We start from the raw sequence: 16,948 nt of genomic DNA, 5'->3' as shown, positions 1-16,948 counted from the left end.
CAGCTGTCAAATGGCACATACGGATTGGCTAATCTTCGGGTTTTGACCATACATGGAGAACTCATTACTATTTATGACCATATGTCGGCAGCCATATGGTAAGGGTGCCGGTGATAAGAACTTTCATGGGAATTTTTCTCCTTTTCGTTTCTTCACGTTTTTAATGTTTTTCTGTCCTCAGAAATGGCGAACCCTGCGTTTCCTTATACTGCTTTTCTATACATAGAAGTAATCGCCGCTGTAGTTGTATACCCGACTACTTTTTTTCTATCGAAAACTTGCGTTTTTTACCGTTTGCTAATGAAAAGATGATATCAAAAAGTTGGAATCACATAGGCTTAGTTCGGTGAAATGAAAGTTTATTTGAACATGTAGCAGTGACAGCCTCCCCTCCCCTCCCCCTTTCTTCGACAGTAATATGGTAGAAAAACGATTTCCAGTTTGGAATGTTATGTTCTATGTAATATGCGCTTCGTCCACAGCAGTGTGGTATTATTCTTCGGGGTGGTCAATCAAGAAAAGAAGGATTTTGGATTCTATGGTGCTCATAGCACTCAACTACGAGTTTGTTATTCGTAATAACAGGCACGGATCCAGGAAAAATGTTGCCTGTGAAAAAAAAAAAAAACAGCGCTGAACACTGTCGCCTCAACATAATGAAGATTTGCACTAAAATTTTGATCTAACTGGTGTAAATAGGTCTGGATCCACGCATGTCCGAAATCAGAGTGGATCTTGAGATAAATAGTTAGTCCACCCTTCTTTTTTAGAGTAGCCGAGGGAGAGCTTGAAGCTCTTTTACTCGGAGGGTGGACATGAAAGCATTTGTTAACTTTTGACTGAGAGTTCAGCCTCTTTACTATTAGGGGTGTTTCCCAACCTGCGGAAATCGCGGCATTCCAAGGGCACTTATATCAATCTTGGTTTGAATTCCAGCTTGCTGTAGAGTATTGTGCTTTTCCCATGAGTCTTGAATAAGGAACTTGATTTGCAATAATTGTTTTATACAAGTTTCAGGAGTTTTGCTATTAGGGGGTATGGGAAACATGATCATGATCCTCGCAGCAGCGAACGGCAAATTTAAGCCTCCCTTGCCTTACACCGGCATTTGATCAGATTCTACCGCAGTGCGCCCTTCCACCCCACCTCACCCCCACCTCACCCCCACCTCACCCCCACCCCACCCCCACCTCACCCCCACCTCACCCCCACCTCACCCCCACCTCACCCCCACCCCACCCCCACCCCCACCTCACCCCCACCTCACCCCCACCTCACCCCCACCTCACCCCCACCTCACCCTTAGATTCTCGCAGTAGCCAAGAAAGCAAACGATAAAATAATAATCATATAATAATGATCATGTTGATGTCGTTTTTTTATGATTTTGACTTTTAAAGTACAAATTATACTAATGTCTCACGACCAAAACTTAGGAATTTTTTTAGATATCTTTTTTTGGTAACTAACATTGTTCCTTCCATGTTGAAGTAACTACGTAAATGTGTCTCACTCTTTAAAGAGACTCTGCCAGCCGCCAATTTGCCATCATCCTAACAAATTTCCTCCTTGTGTGCGAGAGTACATCCATTTACCTTGTGATTTGGGTTAATTGCGGTGTTTTCGACTGAATTCGGTAAATAAAGCATACGATGTTATTTTTTGATGGTGGTTTCTTCTTATATTTTGTCTTCCAACGTTTGTTAAAAACAGCAACAAAGGTGCGGTTGACAAAGGCTCTTTAAAAAGTTTTATTGTGGGAAGGGAACTCAGAATGAGCTAGTATGATATGTTTAATGTGTATTCTAGTTCCACGTATTTCTGTTGGATCTCCCTTCGCATCCCGGGTTTCATGTAAACGTCTGTCATGGAGGACGCTCGCAAAGCTTTGCTCTGCCTTAGCGACCTTTCAGCGAGGTCTTGTATGGCCATTCGCCATATATGGATTCACCCTTCCTTTTAATGGCACTTCTGCTTTCCAAGATATCACCTCATAAGGTAATGTTGCCCATATTAGGCATTGTCGCTTGAGCTGTAATGACTGTGTGATCTATGTTCGTATGGAGTGAATCTTCGTCTGAAAAAAATAAAAAATAAATTGGCCAATTACATATCATTATCATGTATGTACAATATTGAATTGTTCTTTTTCTTATAAAGGGGTTATTTCAACCCGTCCACATTCCATCCATACGCTTAAAAATTATCGAGCAAAAGAATATAGCCCAAGTTCGACATGGTTTAAAGTATTATATCAATTCACCGATTTCGCGTTTTCACAAAGGCTCGCGAACTCAGCTTTTTTCATATTCATGAATTATGAGTGTGCTTCAAAAAGGTTCCAACCTAAGGGATTTTGGCTGCCATGGTAATCGAGAGCCTCGTCTCCATGCACCGCAGTCCTAGCCTGACTTGGTGATTGTCTTCATACTCTTTTTCTGTCCATATTTCCATCGACAGGACAATATTGCAAGCCGGTTCTCATCATTCGGTTTAATTAAAAAAAAAATCACCTCCTTTTTGATTGCCACAAGAATCCCATTTTCAAAAAATAAAGTCTTATAATTTTTTTTTTCAAAACGCCTTCGCTGTCTTCTTTTTATGGTTAAAAGCATACTGTATGCTTTTTTCCCAAAATGGTAAGAAATGTGTTGAAATCGTAAGAAATGTGTTGAGAAAGAATACCATTCAATCAAAATCTAAGTTTTCTTTCAGATGAAATATATTTTCAAAACCCAGTGTAACGAGACACAATATATTCGAACAAAAGCCATCGTCACTCGTTTGCGTTTTTCAAGTTTTGCACTTTCGCAATTAGAGTAAATGTGTTTTGAAACATTTTATTTCCAATGAATAAAAAAAATTGCCAAAATGATATATACAGCTCATAATGTGGTCATCTTCTACACAGTGGCGCAAGACTTGTTAGAGTAGTTTTCACATGTACAGTCATAAAACTCAAACAAAGGAACCAGTTTGCTTTCTTGAATTCGCAGTGCAGATTTCCGTCCATTCAATTAGTTCATTATCAATGATAATTCCTTGGCACGCGCCTCCAGACAGACAATCAAGGGTCTTGTAGGCCCACAAAAGAGATAACTTCTCCAGCTAACCGATAGTTCTGCTATATCGACTGTCACTTGATCTTACGGACGTTTTGTCGCCAATTATGACAGTTTTTGTAAAGAAAAAAGGTTTTTATATGTGCATTTGCGTTTTATTTTTCCGTTTCGCTTTTACACGTGGTTTAATTAATCTCCTTTATTTCCGTACGCTGTATTTTCTCGAACTTCATACGAGAAATAGTTGTAAACTTAAATTCGGAATTTCTATCTTTGGAGTTTAGAACGTAGCTGTTTAATAGCATTTTATCAGTAGAATCTAGCATAAGCTGGTCGCTTCGCCGATTTGAAAACGAAATTATTATTATTTTCTAAGCGTTTTATGAGATTATCTGTGTAATTTAGCGAGCCATAAGGCTTTTATCTTTTTATCACAACATCTAGGTGTAATAGGTAAAATATCCAAACAAATTCCAGTGACTTTGCGAGGGATGATGGCCACGCGTACACACGTGTGAGCTGAAGCTTCGTGAATCGACCGGCTCAAACAGTCCTGACAACCAAAAACAACTAGTTCTGTTACAAATTGACATTTAAAGCGAGTTTTAATTACCGGTCTTTGTATCCGGAAGAGGCTTGTAAGTTTGCTCAATAAGTGGAAGAAAATACAGAGAATGAAAAGTGGTATACCCTAAGCAAACAGCAAATACTGCACTAAATAGGAGATCGTTTTTGGTTTTGTTTATTCTAGAAAAGAGTTTATATTAAAATACTTGATAGGTTGCACGAATGTTGATAAAACTTTAGAAAAGAATAAGAACAAAAATATGTATTTTTCATGTCTTTTGAATCGTTCTGTGTAAAATGATTTTATTGGGATCTGTAGTCGAAGAAATTATGGCAAAAAGTCTCCTTGTTTCAAAGTCATAGTTTTGAATTTATTCGCTTATCAATCTTGTCTTTCATGATAAAATAAGATTAGACTAGCTTTTATGAGTGATTATATTCGATGCTTGCTCGAGTTTATTGTAGAAATTAATGCTTCTGTCCTTTAGAAGTATAAAGAGTGTTTTAATTTATCCTTACCGATAAATTATGACGCTATTTACCAAAGAAATTTCTTTAGCTTATTCTTTAACTACACGTGCATAACTAAAGTTTCTAAACAGAAGGCCTTAAGAAACTCCAAATTAGAGTAAATTACATTTGAAGGGAATCCTGTAGTGTTTTAATAAAGGAATTTAAAAGAAGAAGAAAGAGATGCCGAAAGAAATGAGAAAGACAGTAGAATATGTATAGAGATTTAGGGGTTATTTATTAGCTTGCCTCTGTTAAGACATTAAACGATAGGTCACACAAAAGCGAACACTTCGACATTGTGAATTTTTGTTATCAACTTTACGATATTGTATGGAGGGCTGCAAGCTGGGGTTCGCTTATTCATTAATCACATGTTCAAATTGTCGCTTAGCTCACGAACCATTGTCAATTTTATGAGACAAAATATTTGAGCCTTTCGGACAGTATTGGCCGATGAAGAGAGAACATGATATATGAAAGATTTCCATTGGCTTCAAGAAGCCTCCTTTAAGATTTTATTGTTATTTGTATCATCCAACATTTCTTAAAGCGAGCGATGTAAAGACCTTTTTTATCGTTTTTCGAAAACCGATCCACCTTTCTTTCAATTCTCTTTCTTTTTGATAAAAAAACATCTTTATCCCCTGTCAATCTGCCACCAATCGAAACGGTGAGGAAAATATTCATTTTTACCGCAAATTATCCTTTTCGTAAGTCATTCTTGTTCTTAACCAAAAAAAAGAGATCCGTTCAATAACACTAACTTTCCAACGTAAAACTATTGAAATCATATTGTGTGGATCCCATTTAAAAAATTCATAATTATAAGAACTTTATTGTCTTGGTTGATCAATAAAAATGACATCATTGTATCGAATACAATGAGTAGAAAGTCAGGACCGTGGGGATCCTATAAGCAGTATTCAATTCAAACTGTTAAGGGAAATTATGCTACAGACATTAACGATAGCCTATGGCTCGACATTTGATTAAACTTCGTTTAAAAGTTAACTTCATTTCAAAATATGTTTACAAAGTATGTTGCGTGCGCCCTTACATTATAAATATATATTTTAATGTTTCTTTTTCCCAAAATGTACTTTGTACACGGGCACACCTTTAGTTCTCGTGATTGAACTTCATGATTTTTCGGAGTAAGAATTAGTTCAATACAAAAACCTTCCAGAAAAACATACCAAAATGAAAAGTGTGTTCTTTTCAGTTCTGTTCTTTTTCAGTTTCTGTTCTTTTCATTTTAATGTTTCTACTTCCACATTGTACGCAAAGGGGTTAGACCTTTAGTTTGTGATTGAGTCTTGACACACAAGCTCACTACAAAAGCCCTCCCGAGAGACATACCAATGTGCTCAGCGTGTTCTTTTACTATCGCAAGCACTATATCACAGCGTGGAATTGCTGGTTTCCTAAGCAGTATATGAACGCATTTCACCGTACCCATGTGCAATATCCCGTAGATTATGCTTGTTTGAAGTCATTGAGAACACTCGACCGAATTACGTGGCGCAAGTGGGCTCACTAGGGGGTCGATGTGTTTGCAGAGAATCTATACCCCCCGCTGGACTCCATTCTCTTCCATTCTGAGCTTAAGAACCTTTCCGTTTTTATTCAGAAAAGCGCACCACCGGTTAAGGACCTACTTGACAATATTAATAGAGTTTAAAGGGTTCTTTTCGTAACCGAATCACACGAAGCCATAGAGTTCTCATTTGATGCCTTTGAAACGCGAACAAGTAACCTCTCTATAAGCTTATTCTACCATAGAGCTATTCAGAAGCAATAAGCAAAGTGAATCGTAAACAAATAGACATGAAATGTGACTTGTAATGTCTCACCTTGTCCCTTTGTCGCGGAAGCCTTTGGCAAACGGGTTGTGATCGATCTTAAGTTGAATCAGCTACAACACAAAGACGTCGATTAGCGATCTCGCAAACTCGAAAACACTTTTCAATCAAAGATGAAATAACTAATATATCCTTAGGGGAGACATGCTAAATTCAACAAACAGGCTTGCTCCAAAAATCACCTGTTTAGAATATGCTTTTTTATTTACTTTTTCTTAAACAGTAATAGGGGAAACATATGCCTTTAAGTCACACGACAGGGCAATTTGTACATGAAGTTTGTTTATTATAGTTTTTGTGTGGCGATTTAGGAGCAGTATTGCTTAGTAGTTGAATTTGACAACCTTTTCATGTGTCCTCGAGTAGCGATGAAGTCTGTCACATTTACTCGCGCGCAAAACATCAAATCGCTTTCAGCACAATCCTATACATGGGCGTCTAGCAATGCGATGAAGCCTGTCGTATTCTCGTGCGCGTAACATCTAGACATCAAATCGCTTTCAGTGCATCCTTATCTTTACGCAATGTGTGGTAATTTTTAAATGACAAATGTACCTCTTCGTTTTGATATGTAGTGACTGCGATAAAAGCTGTCTCGGGGAATACGTAAGTTGAGCAAGAAACTTTAACTCCTTCCTCCGTCTCTTCGACTATGTGGATTCTCGGTTGGTACTTTCTGTTAGGGCTTAAATGAAGCTGAAAGAGAAAGCAATATAAAGTGAGTTCTTGAGAAATAAAGGGGAAGAAAAACTAAGGGCATTGTTGTTCTAAATAAAAGACTTGAAAGAATTCTCGCTTGATGAGGAAATATGGCTAGGGGTTTTCTTCCGCACCTCTACATTTGACTGTTTTAAATACACATTCCCGTGTTTCTGCATGTTTTTTTGTATAATAAATAATGAAGAGTTAAGTTTTGTCAAGAGGTACTTTTCTCGGTTAAAGATAGTATAATCAGAAGAGCTGTCGGCTTTTTCTATTATAATTTTCTTAGTTTGTGGTGAGTTTTGATATCTCGCGTGTATTTGTGCGGCCGCATCCATACGTCACAAAAAAGTCGGCCCATTTTATCATCTCAGGTGTAGGCGATAGTGCAAATAGGATAGCCATATACTTATACACAAAGTTTCTCAACACTAAACACTATAGAACAAGTGTAAAAGTCTAAAACGATGTCCATGTTCTTTGTGCACGAGGGGGTTGCGAACTCTTAGACAATGGAGTGCTTTCATGAATTAGTAATGACCCTTCGTTTGGGAAATTGCGAAAATAGACAACTTAGTATCTAAGATATCTCGAATATTAGTAGCTGTCAGGCCCCCAAACCTCGCCATAATATCAATGGCGATCGATTTTTCCTTTTAGATCCTTTCTTCAAGGGTTTTGCTTTTTTAGGGGTTGAATACGAACTCGCAAAGCAAGCTTCACTCAAAGCCTTAGAGAAATAACACGAGGCGGATAGTTACCCGTGATTCCATGCGCGTCGTGGAGGGACACGAAATTTTGCGAAAGAGGATAGAACAGCGACAATCGCAGCTGTGACTTTCGAACAATGAATAAAAATGGGAATAAAAACAACAATTTGCTATGATATTACTTTGAACTTACCTAACCCTTAAGTTTGATTTCTTAGGAATTCTGATAAAAAGCTTAACTTAATCTCACCTCGCCTTCTTTGAAAGACCCAGTTCTTCGGTTCGTCAATCGAATCTTCTTAAAGTCCACGCCGTTCTTCATCCAATACAAGCCCGTGTGCACAGTGTCTTCGGCCCGGTAGGACTGTACATAAGGCAGATGGCTAACCTCGCTCGCCATGGCGCTTACTTGCCAGGCATTGTTAGCGAATGTGTAGCTGTATCCGTCCATGGGCGTCAGGTCGACATGAACGGAGTAGTACCTGCGAGGATCCATCCCTAGGAACGACAGCGCGAGCGTCGGGAACATCCGTCTGTGTGATAAAAAAGGTACAATAAGGGTTAATCTGGTCTAAGCCAGCGCGGGACAGGCAGCGTTATCTGTTCTTTATCATCGTAAAGCAAGTGGTCGGAATTTATCGTCGGTGGACGCCTACGTCGCTTTACTAATGAAAAGCTTTATGTCTTAATAAGACCTCGCCTTTAGTCCTCATTAGCCTTGGAATAGATGTCTTTGTTACGCTCCCATTCACCCGGTTGTACAATATAGGGCATCGATACGGCCCACTCGTGTCACACAATGTCCCAGTGCCTTAGAGCGGGGTCTTCCTATTCCTTTAACAGAAACTCTCGCTCAATGTGTCTCCTAAGTGTACACCGGCTGCACCGAGTGTCATCTGTCCACTGGGGAAATCGCAGTTATAATAACTTCTTAATAAGTGTAATTGTGAGGGGCCGACACAATGGACCACACCCATTTTTTCCGGGCACGTGTGTTAGACAATCCAGACATGCCCTGGAGAGAACTCGTTTATATTGACTTTTGCAAGGTTTTCATCTCGCTGTGCTATTTGCCGAGTGCAGGTCCTCACAGCGTTTGCCTGGTCGTTAGAAGGGCCCATACGGTCATGGTGAAAAAGACTTTATGTTCAGATGGCCTAAGAGGGGGGAATTCTTGTAAGTTATTCTGTTAAGCCTCGTTCGCGCTTTGCGTCCCCAGGGATGGACCCATGCGAGTGACTATTGCTTTTCTAGTCGATTGTCCTGTTGTTCACCATAGTAGCTCTGCGCTTGAATGTAATGAATAAAAAGAATACCCTCCTTGTTTTCCTTTACGCCATGTGCTCAAGTTCAGACCCTAGCTTCCAATGGAGAGCACGACTTTAACACGCCATCACCGCTATCTTTACTCTCTTAAGCTCTTATCTCGAGCCGGCCCCGTGAATCTGCGCAAATCACCAGATAAGTATCACGTCTTGGTAACGTCTCAATGCACACGATTCGCGTCGCAGGGGAGTTTCTGGAGTGCTCACTCGTGACTATTTATCCTCCTAGACTGTATTTCAATTGCTCTTAGTCGCCCGAGATAAGCGATCAAAACCCTTTTGTGCCCACATGTGAATAAATCTAATCAGAATTAGATCAGAAAGTTTTGCATATTCAAACTTCAGGCCAAAAGAGTAGTTTTTGCTTTTGAGCCAAACGCCACAACTTACACCTGTACTTGGGGTGTCGCCAATAGTCATTATATAGCCGTGTCCATACTGTTTTAACTTAAATACCAAGAAAGAATCCTTCGAGTGTTCAATAAACTTAAAGAACATTATAGACCGCCACTATTGTGAACCATTGTGCAGTGAAGTCGCGACGAGAACTCGATGCGCGTGCTAACCAGCAAATCCTCACCATCCGGCTAAAGGCCACAATCCACATTATCTCGACTAAACATTCGAACTGAATAGACCGTTTTTACGGCTACTCGCTTGTGCCATTGCTACAGAACCGTTTTTAAAGCTGACTAAGAATGTTTACAAATATTTGAGCGAGTTTTGGTCGTTTTGTTGGGGTTCTTTTTGACGTTTTTTGATTGATGGATGTAATAATAAAAACGGTTAAGGGTCCTCTCGGTGTTGTCTCTCTTCTCTGTGCAACCGTCGCCTTCTTTGTCTTCAAGGCTCTAGTGTATTTTCTTCTTCAAACCCGCTTTTAGATCTACCAGAGCGTGCTCCCGACAAAAAAAAAAACGTGAAAGGAAATAACAACTTATCGAAGAAACCCGAGGTTGTGCGGACAAGAAAATTTTTAACACGACGTCATAATTTATTATCAAAGGTTTTTTTCTCAAATACTGAAATTGCAGTTAAATAATATCGTTGTAACTCGTTCTTTGGTGATTTCGTAACAAAATCTCACAACTTTTTATTTATATTGAAAACGTATAAGGGATATTGCTTTGATTTTTGGATCGCATAAAAAAAGTTAATTAGCGGAAGCGAGTTTTAATACGGGTTAGGTTAATCGAAATGACTTACGGTATTCCAGGTATCGATTTTCGTTGTTAATTTACGCAAAAACCGCTGCAAGTATATCGTGAGTCTAAACGAAGTGCGAGATGAAAGAAAAGTTGTCATCATATGTAGAGAAGGACTCTGTTTGTTCGAGGCGTGTCTTTTGTTGTTGTTTTTAGCACGTCTACGGAAATTCATAGAAAATGTGTGAATGAAATAATGCGCTAAGGCGTTTAGCGTGACCTTGCATTGAGGTAGAAGTGTTTATGTGTCGTTTTATAACCAATAAGAATGTGTCATATATGCTTTTAGAGATGAAACCAAAAAAGAAGTTGATTTCCACTGTAGAACTTGCATAGAAAAATATATATTAATACAGAACTTGACTGAGTGGTTGATTGTTTATTCTTTCTTTTTTGCGGTCTTTGGAAAACCATTCAAAATGATACAATATTCTACGCGGTTTTGGGCTGCACTCTCAAGATTAATAGCTATTTTTAAATGAGTAAGTTTATCACACCTAACGAAATGATCAAGAGATCATTTCAACTTCGATGTTTTTATTTCGAACTACCAATAGTTTAACTGATGAATGTGTGAAAAAGACATAAAAAGTCGTTAAAAAATGGTATATTCAAAAGCAGAGAATTGTTAGTCTAAACCTTATGTCTCATTGGATATTTACGGAATCGCCATTTCGAAATTGGTCTGGTATCTTTTTGCTTCCATTTTACTGTTAACTAGCGCATAAACCTGAAAACGAACTGAGGGTTACGAATGTCACGTCCTTCACCTGCATGATTTAGCGTCACATTTGAAGCGGAAGTGTCTACCCTCTGAACTAGGGAGGAAGTGGCTACCTTTGGTAAGAAGTAGTGTTTGACTCACCTTCCTGTGCGTGTTATCACCATTTCAGTACCGCAGGCGTAGAACTTCCACCACAGCTCGCTCTGCTGCAGGGCCACTTGTACTTCCCTGGGTGCAGTGACAAGTCTAGGGTCTCCCTTGTACGCGAGTTCACCGCGTAGCACGTCCATATTGCGGACAAGGTCGCAACAAGCCGCGAACTGTTGTAATGGGCCAAGTTCAGATTCTGTTCTCTTAACTGGAGATTCAGATTTTTCTAGGATCTTCTTGATCGAGTAACCTGTTTGTAGTTCCTGAGTGGGATGTTTTCTTGAGAGATACGAAGTACATGAGTCTAACGCGATGAGATCTTTGTAAGGACGGTCACTTAGTTTTACGAGGTCTTTCCCTTCGTTCTTGCTCTGCTCTTTTCTCCAGTAAATTCGCGAAGTTCTGTCAACTTTGTTGGCGCTGTCCGTCAGGAGGTTTGCGATGGAAAAGGCAGCGGCTTTTGATGACAGTAGCATCTCTGCGCTTTCTTGCCTCTGGTTCATGGTTGTGAAGACCATAAATCAAGATGTCCCCCAAGTGTGATGGTGCTAAGTATATACTTCGAACTCTAGTGACGATGACTCGGTTGTTCTCGCTAAGACTGCTAATTAGCGAATGAGTTCGGTCGCGTGTCGCCGGCACAGAACTCTCACCTTTCCCTCTGTTTACTTAACAAGTGCTGCCTGAAAAAAAACTATAAACTCAAAGAATAACGAGCGCATTCATTGGTCGATCCCGCACACAACAATGCTAATGAGAAGGTAGTTTGTACAGCGCGCGTTTAGCGCCAAAGGTGTCGGAATCTGTGTAAAAGTGACCTGCCTATGATCATCACCCCAGGGATAAAACACTCGCTTCTGATTGGCTGCCGTGGTGGAATTTACCGCGATTGGGTTTCCCTCCACCAATCATATTTCAGTTGCGTTGGCCCAGGTGTGAAATTGTGCTCACACTTTCGTTCACATGGCTTTCGGATTTATCACCTCTGAATAATCTTTCATTAGGGTACCCAATGAAAGAGGCTCCCGACTCGTATTTCTAGTTAAGGGCGCGTAGATAGGGAAGGGATAATGTACTGTAAGGGCGTAATTTTCATTAAAAGCATCTGTGGTCGATCACTGACGCTTATCATATGAACCAAGTAATCACGAACTTCGTTTTGAGATGAACCAGTCTCACGTCTTATTTGCTGTTTTTATGAGCTCATCTACGACTAACGCAATAAAAACTTGACTTTTGTTAGCTTTTTGATCTCTATATGAGCCGTTGAACAATAGAGTAAACACAACTTGTGACTTTATTGTCGACCCTTTTCTTAAATCCTCAACTATTCGCTTACAAAAACTTCACACTTTAGACTTTTCTATGGAATTTAATTTGGATTCCTGACGTTAACTCATTGTAAATACTTGAACAAATCTTGTTACGATTGTTATTAAACCAGTGCCAAAAGGAATTAAAAGTATCCTAAGAACAGGTTTCAATCAATGCCGCAATGTTTTTTACTTTGATCCAATACGAAAATCTTCTAAGATGGTTAGAAGAGCAATATTGAATTGATTTTGGTGCCCTCTTTGCTTCGTCATGGTTTAACAACTCGGTTTTATCCCAGGGATGATTTTACATGAATATTTGAAACAGCAAGAAAATACCTTAAGACTTGAAACCCATTTTTTTAACTTGAAGAAATGATTGTATAGATAATAGATAAACCACTTTTAACTTTTTGACATGAACTTCATGCTGGGGTTTTCTCTTGAAAGCTATGGTTAAAAATATTTTGGTCGAGATTTATCTTCGTTGTACTGACACAAACAACTCTCGCTTTTACATAATGTCCATTTAAAAAGATTACATCATAAACCTGGTGGCTTCAGAAAACCTGTTAGTCCTAATTTTCTTAAAGGTCGAAATCAAATTTCAGAACGAAAAGCAAAGAAAACTTAAAGACGCAATAAGCCTCAGCCTTCTATTGTTTGCCTGTGTGTAATTTCGCCGCAGTGAGGTCTACTATTGTTCTAATGGCTTAAAAGGATTTAAGGACAATTGAAACTTAAAGAAAGAAACATTCAAATACCCAAAATGGAAGAAAACTAAGGATAATCATTACACCAGCGTACTAAGTATGCGCTAAAAGGTTTTTTAAAGAAAAAAGGTATTTTTCTTTGTGAGCGGTTTGTTGCTAATTATTAGTTTTGAAGGTATTGTTATCAGAACTGTATTTTTTTCTTACTCTTGTGGTTTCTAATTTTGCTGTTATCTTGTTGGTTTAAGGCTAGAGGCTGTTATTTCTAAATTAGAACCTTTGACGTATAACCACAAAAATACCAGAACATAACAAAGGAAGAAAAATATGTAATAGGCCAGGTTAAGTCCCAAATTCACGAATTATTTCTGTGATGACAATAATGAAAAAAGCACTTTTTGCCTCTTGAGTGAAATGTTTTGTATAAGATATAATAGCTCCCAACGCAAAATTCGAAGTGGGCTCTTCCTCGAAAATATTGGTAATGTCAGGAATATTGGTAATGTCATATTGTAAGGAAGAAAAATTTGTAATAGGCCAGGTTAAGTCCCAAATTCACGAATTATTTCTGTGATGACAATAATGAAAAAAGCACTTTTTGCCTCTTGAGTGAAATGTTTTGTATAAGATATAATAGCTCCCAACGCAAAATTCGAAGTGGGCTCTTCCTCGAAAATATTGGTAATGTCAGTAGGTGATCTAGCTTTTCGCTAAAGGGGGGTGTTTGGCTCAGTGACAAAGGGGGGATACGGTAATTCTTTTTGCTACATATGGCTTTCTGGCAGCCCAAAGGGGGGGGGGGGGGGGCTAGCCCCCCTTAACCCTCCCCCTGGATCCGCTACTGGATGTGTTTAGCGTTTACCACGAAGATGGCAAAATTTATTGTTGCATTTATTAAAAGTTCTGATTATGGTTTCCTTTTAGCAGATTTTTTTCCGTTCTCTTTTTTCTTTTTTCCTTTTTCCTTTATTTGCGTGCTAGCACACGTGGATACGACGAGCCAGCGGTTTCACCATTAATGGGTAACACCGCTGATCTATTTTTAATATGGACGCTTAGAACCCTGTACCACATGGTAAACTTAAACAAAACAAATTCACATAAAGATGCCAGTCCAGACACGAAGAAGTAGCCGAAAATCGGTCAAAGGAAATATAAGGACCGAGGATGAAGTATCCAGTGAAATTTCGGGCAAAGATATTTCCGAATCTTACGATTTAGAGAGTTTAGTGTCTCATGCATACAACCACATCGCATCAAAAATCTTATCTAAAAAAGACTGCAATGAAATACGTGATCTACCAAATAGCAGAGAATCTGCGGTGGAAGACTTCGATGATAGGCTTGTTCTACCAGCTGAGATTTTAAGCGAGGAAAAAGAGTAAGTTTTTCTTAATTAGGTATAAGTATTGATGTTATTGGTATTGAGGTGTTGTAAAAAAACACCATCTGTACCAATGAGACATATTATATCAACAAAATAGAATCGCACAAAGACAAGAAAAATTTAAATCTTTCGATTTGATGTGAAAAAATAGGTCATTGAATTATTTGTGCGATTGCATCTTGATCCCAGGCAATTTGTGGACAAACAAAGTTTTCTGAATAAATCCAGCCAGAGCCAAGAAAGACTTTACACAGACAGCCACACTCTACCCTGGATCCAGATGTCTCTCTATTTCTGGCCACTAAATAGAAAGACATTTGAGACAATACAAGCACCACTTCTAGTGCAAACTAATAAAATCCCTGAAAGGAAAATCTACACAAGAACACTTCATGGCTGTGCAACCATTTCAGATTCACGTACTGAAGTGGGTAGGCACTAGGACAGCTCAATTTGACTAAGAACAAATATAAAACTTGGTTAAACGAGTAATTGATTTTTTGTCATTTTGTTACACTTTTTCTCATTATCTTCTCACCTATTTCAAATACAACTTTATAAAATACAGTGCCTTGCATCTCAGCTCTACTCTTGTTCTTTTTCCAGTGCCACTGTGCTCGCTTCTGAATTACAGCCACGCCTTGAGCCCACAGAAATGTATTTGAGTCTAACCCGGCCTTCCACAGTCTCATCCAATATTCCCAGTGCTTCACTAGCAAACATTGACAAGGTTAGAAAACGAAAAGAAAACAGATAGTAGAGGCAAAGTTGAGCAATTGGTGATTGAGGTTTTTTTTACTGATTAAATACTAGGCTGTATCAAAACATGTACTCAGCCAAATTTGAAAACAAATAAGTTACTTTTATTCTGTCACAATGATGAATAGTGCTCATATATTTGTTTTCTCTTGTCAGTTAATGAAGAAAAGTGTCATCACATCAGATTTTGAGAAGAAGCACACAGCTCCCCCCATGCGTGAATCTTACAATCAGAGACAGTGGAAACGGAAGGTATCCAGGGGGAGGGGGGGGGGGGGGGGCAAAGGGGCCAACCTTATAGCAGCCAAAAATAAAGTGTAATGCATTGGAGATTATTCAAAGCACACGAGATGCCTTATGAAGAGCACCCCCTTTTGTCAGCCAAGCCTTTGTTATTGTTTTCAACTAGAAGAATGCTTGTCAGGAAACCTGGACCTGGGGGAGACATACAAACTTGCCTTTATGCTTTTATCAAATCAGATTCTTTTATGCCATTTTGATTTGTCACATTATCATAACAGGAATTATGTTTCCACCGATATGAGCCTTTCAAGCTCTCTTTTCACAGTGTTAAGCCTTTTTTGTGATCTCTAGCAAGCTACAGAGCAATCAGCTGGACCAAAGTGGTTTGACTTGCCTGCCACCACAGTGACACCTGAATTGAAACAAGAACTCAAGGTCCTCAAAATGAGACATATTCTGGACCCCAAACGGCATTACAAGAAGAACGATTCCAAGGAGCTGCCCAAGTATTTCCAGGTAACTAGGGGCTAGAATCTCAAGGAGCTGTCCAGGTATTTCCATGAACTAGGGAGTAGGTTCTCTGATCAAGTATTTCTAGATAACCAGGGGTTAGCGTCTCATGGAGCTGCCCAAGTATTTCCAGGTGCAGTAAACAGGGATGAGGTTGTCTGGTCAATTATTTCCATAAAACATGGGTTAGAGTCTTAAAACACTATCCCAGTATTTGCAGGTAACCACGGGTTAGGCTCTCAAGGACCTGTCCAAGCATTTCCAGGTGACCCAGATGTTGGGAACTAAACTATACTTATTCACTGTTGGTCTACAGATGGGTACGGTTGTTGAAGGTGCTGCTGATTTCTACTCTTCTCGTATCCCAAAACGAAGCAGAAAGAACAATATTGTACAAGAATTACTAGCAGACGCACAGTTTAGAAGGTGGGTTGTAGTCTGACCCATCATTAGATGTCTTATATTGAAAATTCCCCTAAAAAATTCCAGTAAGCCAAAATCTCTAGAAAAAAAAATAAAGCAAGCAAACCATGCTTAAAAAGGTTCTTACTTGGATACAGTTCGAATAGTGTCCTAGCTTTGTTGAATGTTGTTATTATGTGTATATCATGTGCGTATTTATCTTCATGGCTTCGTTTAACGGGAGCCATTTCGCAGTCATGGTGGACGTTAGACCGCTTACCATCGAGAGGGCCCCACAAAGCAACGGACGTCGTAAAACCCAAATACATGGGTACATGCGCACCAAATCAACTACGCAAAGCAATATATTTTTATTAATTTCACAGGTATAACAAGAAAAAGTTTCTTGAAATTCAAGCTGCAAAAGAAAGCGGAAGAAAGGGATTTTACAAAAAGAAAACTAACCGAAGAAAACCGGCCTGGGCAAGAAAGTGAGAAGAAATTCAAAATGCAGTGATTATAACTCTCTCCACTAAAAAGAGAAAAATATTTAACAATTATACCATTAAAAGAAAGAAAGACAACTACAGATGATTGCCCCTACTCATGAGCCCCTGACACAGGCTAATAGCGCTAGCGTTCCACGAGTTTTGGCATTTGTGTGTGAAGAATTTAAAGCGCGAGCTGTAACTTTTAGAATGTGAAAGTCAAGGTACGCCTTAACCCCTGGGACCCCCCTCCCCCCATATCCATTTTCGTTTGTAATTTTTTTTGCCGTTTTTAAAACGATCCTTGTCAGCT

At 39.1% G+C, this 16,948-nt stretch overlaps 2 protein-coding genes across 2 annotated transcripts; one reads left to right on the top strand and one right to left on the bottom strand.

Annotated features, from left to right (window-relative positions):
- Window positions 1–1,340: 1,340 nt before the first annotated feature.
- Window positions 1,341–11,622, bottom strand: LOC5506001 (T-box transcription factor TBX15). The gene is made up of 5 exons (XM_001626717.3): window positions 10,812–11,622; window positions 7,667–7,949; window positions 6,560–6,700; window positions 5,996–6,057; window positions 1,341–2,077 (listed from the first exon to the last, which is right to left on the bottom strand). Exons 1-5 carry the CDS (start codon window positions 11,336–11,338, stop codon window positions 2,014–2,016), a joined length of 1,077 nt encoding a protein of 358 aa, XP_001626767.2. The 5' UTR covers window positions 11,339–11,622; the 3' UTR covers window positions 1,341–2,013.
- A 2,255-nt stretch (window positions 11,623–13,877) lies between these two features.
- Window positions 13,878–16,736, top strand: LOC5506025 (deoxynucleotidyltransferase terminal-interacting protein 2). Its single transcript, XM_001626695.3, has 6 exons — window positions 13,878–14,227; window positions 14,840–14,963; window positions 15,149–15,244; window positions 15,587–15,751; window positions 16,062–16,171; window positions 16,534–16,736. The coding sequence occupies exons 1-6, from the start codon at window positions 13,953–13,955 to the stop codon at window positions 16,640–16,642; spliced, it is 879 nt and encodes a 292-aa protein (XP_001626745.2). The 5' UTR covers window positions 13,878–13,952; the 3' UTR covers window positions 16,643–16,736.
- Window positions 16,737–16,948: the final 212 nt, after the last annotated feature.

Source organism: Nematostella vectensis, chromosome 8 (genome assembly GCF_932526225.1).
Source record: "Nematostella vectensis chromosome 8, jaNemVect1.1, whole genome shotgun sequence".
Taxonomy (NCBI): domain Eukaryota; kingdom Metazoa; phylum Cnidaria; class Anthozoa; order Actiniaria; family Edwardsiidae; genus Nematostella; species Nematostella vectensis.
This window is presented reverse-complemented; position numbering and strand designations above follow the sequence as displayed.

Coding starts and splice junctions, on each gene's coding strand:
- LOC5506001 (XM_001626717.3), bottom strand. CDS start 11,338: ATGGTCTTCACAACCATGAACCAGAGGCAAGAAAGCGCAGAGATGCTA. Junction 7,950..10,811: donor GTGATAACACGCACAGGAAG/GTGAGTCAAACA, acceptor TTTATCACACAG/ACGGATGTTCCCGACGCTCG. Junction 2,078..5,995: donor TTCCGCGACAAAGGGACAAG/GTGAGACATTAC, acceptor TATTTTTTTCAG/ACGAAGATTCACTCCATACG.
- LOC5506025 (XM_001626695.3), top strand. CDS start 13,953: ATGCCAGTCCAGACACGAAGAAGTAGCCGAAAATCGGTCAAAGGAAAT. Junction 15,245..15,586: donor AGAGACAGTGGAAACGGAAG/GTATCCAGGGGG, acceptor TGTGATCTCTAG/CAAGCTACAGAGCAATCAGC. Junction 16,172..16,533: donor GCAGACGCACAGTTTAGAAG/GTGGGTTGTAGT, acceptor TTAATTTCACAG/GTATAACAAGAAAAAGTTTC.